The sequence below is a fragment of the Glandiceps talaboti genome, chromosome 11 (assembly GCF_964340395.1).
Source record: "Glandiceps talaboti chromosome 11, keGlaTala1.1, whole genome shotgun sequence".
NCBI lineage: Eukaryota > Metazoa > Hemichordata > Enteropneusta > Spengelidae > Glandiceps > Glandiceps talaboti.
The window spans coordinates 3,273,796-3,286,965 of record NC_135559.1 but is presented as its reverse complement, the minus strand read 5'-3'; the positions used below and the strand labels follow the sequence as shown (position 1 = coordinate 3,286,965).

The 13,170-nt window shown below is 35.1% G+C and overlaps 1 protein-coding gene across 1 annotated transcript in view; it reads left to right on the top strand.

Moving 5' to 3' along the window:
- Positions 1 to 13,170, top strand: part of LOC144442178 (dedicator of cytokinesis protein 9-like) — a 121,462-nt gene that overhangs the window by 88,151 nt on the left and 20,141 nt on the right. Inside the window, exons 28-35 of the mRNA XM_078131450.1 lie at positions 80 to 371; positions 891 to 989; positions 5,730 to 5,969; positions 6,273 to 6,339; positions 7,669 to 7,722; positions 10,937 to 11,052; positions 11,365 to 11,480; positions 12,193 to 12,330. Coding sequence (XP_077987576.1) covers positions 80 to 371; positions 891 to 989; positions 5,730 to 5,969; positions 6,273 to 6,339; positions 7,669 to 7,722; positions 10,937 to 11,052; positions 11,365 to 11,480; positions 12,193 to 12,330 — 1,122 coding nt within the window. The remainder of the gene's footprint in view (positions 1 to 79; positions 372 to 890; positions 990 to 5,729; positions 5,970 to 6,272; positions 6,340 to 7,668; positions 7,723 to 10,936; positions 11,053 to 11,364; positions 11,481 to 12,192; positions 12,331 to 13,170) is intronic.

Genomic DNA, 13,170 nt, shown 5'->3' with positions numbered 1-13,170 from the left:
GTGACCATCACAGCACTGTTCTGAATGTGTCCTGTTCACATGGTATATACAGCCTGTTTCTTTCTCAACCATTCTGCAGCCAATGCAAGCCAGGATAGCAGTGTTGTATCTGCCCTTCATTAGTGTAATTCTGGAAAATGCTCAACGTCTCAACCTCAAAGATGAGACACCGTCACCACAAACATCCACACAAACCAGTAACGGTGGAGATACACCAATGTCAACACCAGAGGGCTCCTTTATTCCCATGACACCATCACGAAGTTCAATGTCTTTAGATAGTCAGCAAGATCGCTATGCTACTGTACCTAAGACAGCAGGTTCAAGAGAATCTAGTGTTTTAGACATGATAGCAGGAACACACGGAAAAGGTTGGTTGTTATATATCCTTCTTGTCTCATTTCACACAAAATTTATATGTCTGATATTTGTATACCCTTGTGTAAAAACAATGACAGTTGTGTTGTGTTACTTTCTTCCTCTTTTCTTTTAAAAGGTGAGACATACTAAATCAGGGGAGTTGTTAATCAAAGACTTCATTGTACCAAGAGAACCATTCCTGATCATGCTGATGACACAGCCATGTAAAACTTAACAAAACATCCATTGCTCAAAACGTCTATTTTCTCTATTTCTTCTGGGACTGTTTTAACAAAATAACACTTCCATGGATCCAATGCCATCAAATTCCTGATCATGCTATATGTCCAAAAGCATTATTTAATAACCTAAAATTCAGCTCATCGTTTGTTCATGTTGTACTAAAAAAATAACTTGTTATTTATGTTATGTGTCCATAATCTCACTAAATGTCATCAACTCACTTGGTTATTGCCTTCCCTAGCATAATATTTTCACAAGTCATTTCATTTGTCATTGCTTTATTTCAGGCATCGCTCCCCTCATCTCTGGACCGTCCTCCCTCCAAGGGGGTGATGTATCAAGTAGTTCTCATGCTGCAGCTGTCAGGCGTAGCTCCTTCACAATAGGTTTGTCATCTGCCCAATCACACCTCATTTATTAAAATCAACATGCAGTACATTCTAATAGCCATTAAACGTTACGTGTTCCTGTGTATTCACAAAACCATCCCTGTACTTATGGCTGTATGTACTCATAGTCACATCTCCGGTACTTGTGGTTGTATGTACTCATAGTCACATCTCCGGTACTTATGGCTGTATGTACTCACAGTCACATCTCCAGTAATTATGGCTGTGTGTACTCAGTCACATCTCCAGTACTTGTGTCTGTGTGTGTCACATCTCCAATAGTTGTGTCTGTGTGTACTCAGTCACATCTCCAGTATGTGTGTCTGTGTATACTCACAGTCACATCTCCAGTACTTGTGTCTGTGTATTCTCACAGTCACATCTCCAGTACTTGTGTCTGTGTATTCTCACAGTCACATCTCCAATAGTTTGGTCTGTGTGTACTCACAGTCATATCACCAGTACCTGTGTTTGTGGTTTCACATTCACATCTCCAGTAATAATTGTATCAATATTCCTGACCATCATCCCATAATTTAGTATGTGTTCCCATAGTAACAATGCTGATAATTGCCCCCCTGCAATATCGTCAATATTCTTGTCTTTGCTTTATCCCCTTTAATTGTTAATGTGTATTCTACAGTCACATCACCAATAATTGCCTGTATTGTCCGTGTTCATATCTCCAATAATTGCTCATAATGCAAATAAATGCTAATTTAATTTAGCCTTATGTTTGAATACTACAGCGCTAAAGCAATTTTCTTTCATAGCTTCTCTAAAAGATTGGATTATAGTTAATGTCTATATTGTAGTATAATCATATAACTTGTAGGCATACATAGTATTACTTCTAATATAGTAATTAATATTTGTGCTGTAGATGTTGAGTAGCTTGATCATTCACAAGTCACCACACCAGTAGTGTTTGGATTCTTGTAGAGTAGTAAAATCATAATCAGTCAACTCTTAATTTCTTTGTGTTTTTCCTATGTTCTCACTGGCTAAATTGTGCAATGTTCATAGTCAATCATACAGACATACACTTGATAACGTCACACAGACACTTTGTTTTCTTTAAAGGGCTTTATTTCATGTTCTCACACATTTATGTTTCCTTATTTAAACTGTATCTTTTATTTTCACAGCCTTTGTTAAAGTATTATTGCCGCTTTCAACCTGTAAAGTGAAACTTTACTGTCTTTTTCTTTTCACATAGACGGCCACAGAAACTCAAGAATATTAGTACCAAGTAAAAACTAAGTTTATTTCCTTTCTTTTTGTCCTCTTCCTCTCTGTCTTTCATTCTGTAATCGTCACAATGCACACAACATAATAATATAGCGAACAGTAACTTAAAGCAGAAATAACAGCATACAAATAACTTGTCACAACTTGTATTACCGGTATAGATAACAAGGCACGTGGATGATGGTTGTTTTTCCTGTTCTTAAAAAGTTGTGATTTGATGCATGTCCTTACCCTTACAGCACAGTTGTTTGTTTATTAGATGTCATATTTTGTTATCATGTTGTGATATTTACATTTGATTGTTTATTGAAGTTATGTAATTCTCAAGTTGTATGTTTGGTGAGGTTTCTATTATATTTTTATCGTACATGCTTGTACGATGTATAGCGCCCCCAGTGGTTGGGTCAGCGGAGAATAGAAAATATGTACAAATCTATGTACAGCAGTCATTTACCTCTATTCTGTTCTGCCACCAGGGGGCGCTGTTTGGAAGTTTATTGCATTTTTAAAATAAACTGACATATCTCTTAAACAGATTTCCAACAATAACTAAATAATTGACAGTGAAAATGTGCTGCTTTGTATTTATATAAATTCTGAAAATATGCAACTATTTCTCACATTTAGTCAATGAAAATTTGATACAAAAACTTTCAAAAAATGTTAACAGTTCAATATTGAGAATTACAATACTTTTGTAGAGAAAGCATGATAATTTTTTTTTTTAAGTTGTAGAGATAAAACTTAGAAAATGTACAAAAAGCATGACATTGTTCATTGTAAATTTTATTGAACGAAACAGGCATGAGTTGTTTACCCTAACAGTATGTATATGTCAGAGTCAGCTACCCTAATTTGCATGTCATAATATTATTTGCATACATCCCTTGAATGACCTTTGACCTCCCTATGTCATCCATGGTGCTTTCACTATTTTTATGTCATCCCGTTCAGTGTCTGAGTTGTTACTGTTGTTGATATGGTCTGTGTTTTGTGTTTTCTTTTCTCCCCATTCCAGGTGGTAGCATGCCTTCAATCTCCAATCCTGCACCATTGAATGATAGCATATTGACATCTCACGCATCAGCATACCCACAAGGTTTGATTGGCCTCTTGCAAAACCAATAGAGAGCGCTCTAAGAAAGCTTCTGATCTACTTCCGGGGGTGTGCCCTCATAAAAGTCAATTAATATGTTTATCTGTCGACACTTTTAAATGCCAAAAAAGTAGAGAATTATACACAGATCATGAAAAAACACCACAAAACCACAACAGGTGATTTGCACGCTTAATATGCCATAGTCCGGCTATCAAAAAAACAAAAAGATTAAATCAGTTGGCCACTAGGAGGCGTGCTTTTTGTCAATGTGTGGAAACTTGTTTTGGACTTGAAGCAACAGTCATGTAGCCTCCTTTGAAGAATCATCATTTCCTAATATTCCTATTGTTTTACAGCTTAGTGACTTTCATGGCAACTACAACTTGTTCTTTTGACGAGTTTACTTTCACCTCCATATTCAAAGCAAATTGGTCCATAAATTAGGAAGTTTTGTCTATATAGACACCATTCAAGTGTCTATACCTATATTTATAGAGGTTAGCTTTCAAACTGGATACTGAAGCTTTGACCCTGACCTTCATCTTCAAGGTCAAGTAGTAAATTGTTCAATAAAGTTGGAAGCATCATCCCGAGAGACACCATTCAAATGTGTACCCCAAACATTATTACAGGTATAGTTACTATTCGGACAGACTTTTGACCACAACCTTCATTTTCAAGGTCAAACTTAAGAACTGCCACACAACAAACCAGTTGGGGGCTATGTCTTTCATGAAGATGGAGCCTTGTAGATTTATTTGTCACTGCTGTACCATGTGATAGCAACCATGAGCAAATTTTAACCCTGATTTATTTCAATCTAGGATACCCACAAGTGATGCTTTTTGCAAAAAATGGCCTCAAAAATACTAAACTGGAATATGGCATATGGAAACGCCAAATTTGTTAACATGATTTGAGTTCTAAAACTGCAAATGAAGTACTTGAATCAGAGGTTTTGAAACAGCGCCCTCTATAGGTCAGCCAAAGGACAATTATGCAACATTACATTTTGTGTGGACTTACCAAATCACTAAATATATGAAGTATATACAGTTGGCAATAAATTTTTTAAAAAGACATTTTGAAATATACTAGAGTATAGCAATTGAATCCATAGATATATATTTAGAACTTTTTGGATGAAAAACAAAAATTGCGTAAAATAAAGTTAATATAAAAATATTTTATGTGGAAAATAGATTATAAACAATTTAAGAAAATCTAATGTAAACAATAGTCAAATGCTTGAAAAACTTAATTTGTACATTGTAGTGAGAAAAAAAACAATAATTGCAAATTTTTCAAAAGTTACAAAGTTGGACTAATTTGTAAAGTGTTTGTGTTTGCTGTAGTGTCATCAATCATTATTACTCCATTTTGTGTATTTTTGCAATATTTTGCAATAATTTGAATATTTTTTTAATACAGTGTTTGAAGTTTTTTTCAAAGTTTGCAGTGAGCATTGATGCTAACACGCCAAAAGCATGAAAATGAAAAATCAATGTGTTCCCTGATTCATTAACATTTCTTGTTATGTCATCAGTGTATGTGTAGTATGATGTCATGTATATGTCATCAATGTGTTTGTTGTATGTTGTCTATGTGTATATGTCATCAGTGTATGTGTAGTGTGATGTCAACATGTATGTCTTCAGTGTATGTGTAGTATGAAGTAGTATGATGTAATTGTGCATATGTCATCATCAATGTGTGTGTTGTATGATGTAATCGTGTACATAGTGTCATCAGTATATGTGCAGTCCAATGACATCTTGTCATCAGTGTATGTGTAGTATAAATGTCAATGTGTACATGTCATTGGTGTATGTACAGATGTATAGTATATGGTATGTTATCAGTGTATGAGAAGTATTATGTAATTGTGTATATGTCATCAGTGTATGTGTGGTATGATGTCATTGTGTACATGTCATCAATGTGTGTGTGGTATGATGTAATTGTGTACATGTCATCAGTGTATGTGTGGTATGATGTCATTGTGTACATGTCATCAGTGTATGTGTGGTGTGATGTCATTGTGTACATGTCATCAGTATGTGTGCAGTCGGTTAATTTATTAGTATATATTTTAATAGTTGCGATGTTGATCACAAAATATTCACAAAATTGCATTCATTTTCGTGTCTTCCTTTATCCATAATAAGTTATGCCATATCACAAATCATGATTGGTAAAACTTTGATTGTTACGAAATTCTTCACTACCTGGTCAATTGACTTGAAATTACCTTTAGTGATGAAATTTGATGGTATCTTTATCTGTGTACAGATTATTTGAACTTACTAACTGTTTAATGGAAAAAGGTTATGTTAAACTTCAGCAAACATCATTCATCATTGTAAAATTAATACTTACATTTCCAGGTGCTGGTTCTGGCAGTTCAACACCAAAAACTAAAAGGGGCTCAACATCCCTAATGTCTCTGAACAGTGATCCCAGCACTGGTGCTGGAGAGAAGTCTTTGCTGGATAAAGACGGAAAAATGACTCATTCCAGAAGTCCATCTGTAGGAAAGATTTTCATGAGCTATGACAAGTTGGAAGAAACAGAAGTGAAAGATCTACTAGTCTGTTTGCTGTACATTGTTAAGAATGTACAGGATGGTATGTATTGATGATGAGATCAGGATGGTCTGTTTAGTAAAGGTAAAATAAGCTCTATAGCATGAAAGAATGTGACTGTTGGTTCATAGTGACAAATGAATATTTCTGCTATTCTAGATTACAATTAGGTATGTCTCTGTGTCAGGTGTCAATCATACTGACCGATTATGTTCATATTCATATATATCTTATTCTATCTTAGATTTGTAAGGTAATACATGAGAATAGAACATTGAGTTGTAAAAGATATAAATATTGTACAACTGCTCAATGCTGAGTATCTATGTTTGACCACTATTTCAGAAATTCTGCTGGGGTGGTGGAACCAGTCTGCAGAGAAAGAACAACTGGAATTTTTCCAAGTTTTAGAGTAAGTATTCTGTCATGTCAAATAACAATAGGGAACTTGCAATCCAGACTGAGCATGCTCAGATGCAAAGGACTATGGGATTAGCTGTGGTTATCGTAATACCTAATCTGGAGCTACTGATAAAATTCACCTCCCACAATTGTCAGGGTGACTATGAATTGATTATTTGTGGTTATAAACAATATTGTTTACAATACTAATTTATTAGTATTTACTATCACATTTCCCATGATGCAACATTCAACATGGCGGGTTTGCAAGTTCTCTATTGCGTTGAGATTTATCAGAGGAGCCACACTATAATGTCATGAACTGAAAGAGTCAGAGATATGACCATTATTACAGTTGTTGAATTAGAAATTACTGTGATCAGATCAGAATGCTGCATATCAGCAGTTGATAGTGACAGCTAAAACAGGGAGTGTTTCACCAGAAGACTGTCCATAACATATACATTTATTGATCAATGTCGATCATTTGGCAGTTGGAGTTGTTGTCGTTTACTTGCTAGACCAGCACTATTATTACTCAACACAGCAGGATTGTGATGAAAGAGATGGTTTTGTTAACCTATATTCAAAATTTGAAACTTTGCTCAATAACAATCATGCTGTGTTCAGTAGTAAAGGGTTGTTATCTATCAAGTGAAACAACAAATAGACTTCCAAATTATTGACTTTGGTCACAAGTGTATATGTACCACATAGTTTTCTGGTGAACACTTCCTGTTTCAGGTGTAAAACTGGCTTTGTCCTGACATCCCTTATCACACTATCCAAATTGATATAAAGGCTTTGCTAAAACTGAAACAAACACAAAATTTACAAGTTACAGAACACATGACACTTCATTTCCTATGTCTGGTATAAAAATATGAAATATACATGTGACATTACTTAGGTAAACATACTAGTAAGGTGTGATTTCAGTATTTAGAATCATATGAGCATTAATATCCATGGACTCTGGATTCATAGTTAAAACATAATGCATATACAACCCATAACACCAAAGTAAAGCGTTTTCTGTATATACCACAATCGTTTATAGCATCCATATCAAGTGTTAAAGTATATGCTTTCATTTGCCAATTGACCACATTAGAGAGGCCACACGCTAGGCTTGTAAATAAACCAATTGAAACAGTTTACTTTTACACTTGATGTGAATGATATAAATGAGTGTAGCACAGAGAAAGTGCTTTACTTCAGTGTTAGTCATGGTAATGTTTGTTGTTACTGTTTCTGATATGAAAGTGTAGCCACAATGAATGTTATGTGGTGATGCTAACAGTTTGTCATAGTTAAATTTATTTTTTCCACCCGACAGGATTTGTTTGTACCAGTTCAAATATCAAGGCAAGAGACAAATTACAGCAGCCAGGTAATAAAATGTGTGAAAATTATAGTTCAAAATATATATTATGTTTAACTTAGTAGTTAATTTATACTGTAGAATTTCCTATCTTAGACAATTCTGAGTCTGGTTTGATAGCAAAGACTAGCTCTGTACACACTGTAGAATGTCCTGCCTTAGACATGAAGTCTTTACGTCTGTGTGTACATAATGTACTCAATGCCAATGCATGATGGGAGTTATAAGTATTCCAAGTATGTGTAAGTGAGAACAGGTTCACAATATGTTTTACTACATACCTACCTTGTATATGCTATGTTGCCATGATTTCATGAAGGATACTTGACCAGTCAACACTGAAAGATTCATCATTGTTTACACTTCACATTGGTGTCATTTACACCGACTGAGAAAGATCTGTACCTATGAGCTGTACCTTCAAAGGAAAAAAGTACCACCCAGCCAAAGGAAAAAAGTACCAGACAATGATATCAGATATGTTGTCGTGGGTGTTCCACATTTGCTGTCATTTCGATCACAAGCTGTTTTATACAAACCCTTCATTGTATTACCTATCATGTGAAGATTAATTAATCGGCAATATAAGAAAAATTAGTACCTTGTCAAAATTGGAGTCAACTGATGAAATGTGACACAGGCAACAGGATTACAGCCTTTTCTGTGTGAGATTTAAAATAACACAAACTTTGTTTTCAGAATGGCATATATCATTCTCCATCTTGGATTGTATGTAGTCAATCATGTTATGATCATGAAAAAATGTACATAATATCACAGCTACATGTCACACATTCAGAAATATTTCATTTCAAATCAGGTAACATTTCATTGATAATATGTTTTCTGCATACCCTGGTAATAAGGGACATACACTGTAGTTGGAAACTTAGTTCCAATATTAATTTGAATTCCAAGGCAATATTGCTGAAGAAATTTACCAAAAAAATCATGTCTGCCTTCATTGCAAATGTGTTCTGTCAATATGTATAAGTTCTGGACACTTCTAGATATTTTTGTCATGGAATTCAAAACTTACATAAATTTACATGTCATAACTTGCTAACCAATCAGTTCATCTTTATGTTTTTGATATTGCTGACTACTCCTGCACATTGGTCCACCCCATTCCATATTTGGTATCCACATCTCCTTATATGGCACCATGGTAAGAGTCCCACTCAGTACACACTCATGTCTCTCCTGTTTTGTTGTTGTGTTGTGATAGTTTGTGTTTAGTGAAGGTGAAATATCTCACAGGAAATACATGGTTGGGTTAAGGTTTGGTTAAGGTGGTACCAGTATAATGAATTCAATAGTGGTGAAACGATATCATTCCCAACATTCTTCTTCGTTCAGCCAAGAAAAAAACAAGTGACCTAAGGAGCCTTATCACTTCTCATCATCTCAAAGTGACAAATAACTTAGTTCACAAGTATTTTTTTGGTGGAATGTACAAAAATATTAGGGAATGATATAATTATACCTCCATAAGCATAATTTATCAAAATTTGGAAAAACAATGAAGATTGGAACATTTGGACTATTTCAAACATTACAGAAAGAATGACATAGACACATGTTGTCCTGGTGTAGATGGCCAGGGTATAAATTCATATTTTTTGTTTCAACACATTCGACTTGTGTGTGGTACAATGGAAACTTTATTCTATATATTACCAATACTTACACCTGTGTTGAATGTATACATGTATATACTAAGGTTGATGTTGAAACTAAACTAACTTATTGTCATGTTTTTGACGTTAGATTATACTAAATGTACAATAGATTTAAATCTTTTCTGTTTAATCCAGTTTTGAGAGCTGTTATCCAATACCCTGTTAGCCTACCTGTAGTCTTGAAGGACCAACAACACTACTACACTATTTGTAGCCTACCTGTAGTCTTGAAGGACCAACACTACTACACTATTTCAGCTATCCTAACTGAATTTTGATTTTTTTTGAATTTTTCACTCCTCCTCCAAGGATAATGCAGGATGAGTGAAAATTCAAAAGATCAAAATATCAGTTAGGATAGCTGAAATAGTGTAGGAGTGTTAGTCCTTCAAGTCTACAGGTAGGCTACAGTTAGGATAGCTGAAATGGTGTAGTAGTTTTAGTCTTTCAAGATTGTAGGTAGGCTAACACCATATGTAATATTTTATTCAACTAATTCCTCTTGGTATTTTTATTAGTATTTCCTCTGTGTAATATTTAATGTTTTCAAATCTCCCATACTAGACTGTCCAATATCTAAAATGTAATTACTATGGTCAGTAGACCCTCTGTAGTAGCATGCCTTCAAAATAGTTATGTAGGGGAAAATAAAAATTTATTATTTTAATAATATCAAATAGTAGTCTGAGTGTTACAGTTTGCACTTACATGTAAAGGGAGCACCACTCCAGGAAATAAAGACATTTTCATAAACTATGGGTTCGAGAGAGTCATTTCATGATTTTACATCACATACAGTTATGTGCAATTTCAGAAAATCATTTTTTAAAAACAAGTTGAACCAGTAGTGCCTGTACAGAGTATGTTTGCTCTGGGCTATTGCATCATGGGAATCAGCAAAAACAATATATTCATGGTTGAACAATGAATATTCATGACTACTAAATGTGTATTCCCTTCAGTACCAACCTTTTCTTTGCTAGGGGCCATTGCATCATGGGAGTCAGCAGAAATGATTATTCAAGGTTGAACAATGAATATTCATGACTCCTAAGTGCTTATTCCCTTGTGTAAAACATCTCTCATAGTTTATGCAAAAGTCTTTATTTCATGTTACCAATAATAATGAAATTTAAGATTTTTTTTTTTATTGGATATTAGATGAATTGTAGAATAACTGAATGTGTGTAACTTTAACATATGTTATTTGTAATTGTCTTGTCTTGTTTGTTATTATCAATACCATCATCTTTTCACGTCTTATCTGACCATGCTATCATTCTCACAAGCAATGCATTCTTTGATAATGTAGATTCTTCACTTACAGCACTCTAACATTGAAGTTCTTGTTGGTTTTACTGATGTTGAAAATTGTGTACTTTGTAATCTACCCATACCTTCTTGTGTCACAGCCAAAGTGAAAACTGTCGTCCAGCATACTTTGAGCTATGTGATCTTTTTCTCCCTGAATTATCTCAATATTTGGTTATGTAGATGTTGTAACTCTTGTTTACTATCATGGTATATATTTTGTTTGATAGAACACCCAAAAGCAGCCTAGCAGAAGCACAGAAAAGCAATACGCTACCAGTGAGAGGACGACCCCATGCATTTATGGGTAGAACACTTAGTCTGGCTGGTGATACACCATCACATGGTAAGTATCTTTAGTATGTGTATACATGTGTTCTTAGTACCAGGAATGGAATCTTAACGTGAAAGGCATCATAAAAATCAGAATTATTCAATATTCGTGGTTGACACCATGACTTCCACTCCACATGCTACATATATGTTACTATATATATATGCAGGCTCACATATGTGAGAATAAGTCAACTTTTTGTTCTGTTTTGTCCCTCTAGCATAATTTAAGGTAAAATGTTAACAAATTCTAATCTGATGTAGAATTGGAGTCTACTAGAGCCTCTCCTGTATATTTCTAATGTGTTATATTATTTGACTACAGCTCAAACCCAGTCTGATGCCGATGCTACTTACCGAAGTTTACTAGAAGCTAATCTAGCTACAGAAGTAGGAGTGATAATCCTGGATATTGTATCTCTATTCTGTTTACAGTTTAAGGTAAGAAGAGATGTCATTTATACCAATCACTGGATTTAGAAAATTTAATAATAATAATAATAATCTTTATTTACACTGGATAGTTCTTTAAGCATATAAACACTTGTCTCCCAAGAAGTCCAGTGAGGGCCATCCTTTATGGGTTCAGTGTTAATGCAGGAGGAAACCGGAGTACTTGGGGAAAACCTGCGTTGTTCGGTAGAGTCAAACTGAACGACACTCTTCTTACTTACAGCGTGGTAAATTTAATCGAACCCTGAATGGGGTTCGAACCCTGACCGCAGTTGTAAGAGGCAAGTGGTTTAACCACTCAACCACCGACAACCCTATGTACTACTGGTATATATGCATCACGTCACTTTAATGTTTGATCTGTAAAAATCCATCAAAACAAACGACCCAGAATGATAAACAAGTCCAAGATTTGAGTGGACATTTCATTCAATTTAGTACAGTGTGATAGAGATGATGATACAGCTGAAGATTCAATTGATTAATTCAGTTGTATCTAGAGCTTGATCACGACATAAAAACACTTACTTTAAACAAGTAAAGCAACAAAACAAAGCTGGCCAACCAGGAGAAATATGTAGATAAAAGTTGACTATCACAACTTATGTGGCTTAAAATGGCATTCTGTATACAAATCCTTGGTACCATAGTTTCAGTATTTTGTACTAAATGACTCGATGATGTTGTCTTGTGTCCACAGAATCAGTTAGAAGAAGATGATGGTGATAATCTTCTGATGAGGAAGATATTCGATATCTTGTTATCATATTTACAAATGAGTCAGTCAGAGACACTGCTAAGACATGTCTTTGCTGTCTTTAGGACGTTTATTACCAAGGTAAGATTCTTTATTAGCTAGTCAGTCAGTCTGTCAGTCAGTCACTTAGTTAGCCACTTAGTTAGTCAGTCAGTCAGTCTGTCAGTCACTTAGTTAGTCACTTAGTCAGTCAGTCAGTCAGTCAGTCAGTCAGTAAGTCAGTCAGTCAGTCACTTAGTCAAGTCAGTCAGTCAGTCTGTCAGTCACTTAGTTAGCCACTTAGTTAGTCAGTCAGTCAGTCAGTCAGTCAGTCAGTCAGTAAGTCAGTCAGTCAGTCACTTAGTCAAGTCAGTCAGTCAGTCAGTCAGTCAGTCAGTCAGTCAGTCAGTCAGTCACTTAGTCAGTCAGTCAGTCAGTCAGTCAGTCAGTCAGTCAGTCAGTCAGTCAGTCAGTCAGTCAGTCAGTCAGTCAGTCAGTCAGTCAGTCAGTCAGTCAGTCAGTCAGTCAGTCAGTCAGTCAGTCAGTCAGTCAGTTAGTCAGTCAGTCAGTTAGTCAGGGATGCTGCTATTATAAAGTCATGTCTTTGTTGTCTTCAGGATGTTTATAACCAAGGTACATTTGCTTGTTACTCACTCACTCACTCACTCACTCACTCACTCACTCACTCACTCACTCACTCACTCACTCACTCACTCACTCACTTACCCACTCACTCAGCTAATGTCAGTCAATCACTTGATCAGTTAATCAGTCAGTCAGTCAGTCAGTCAGTTAGTTTGTTAGTTAGTAAGAAACTTAGATAAAATTTCCTTTCAGTAGGGTTATAGTTTTAGAATTTTCACAATGAATTATTTTATTGTGATAAAAGAAGTTAAAGATGCGTGTGATAGTTCTATCCTTTTCACCATTGTTAACATAGAA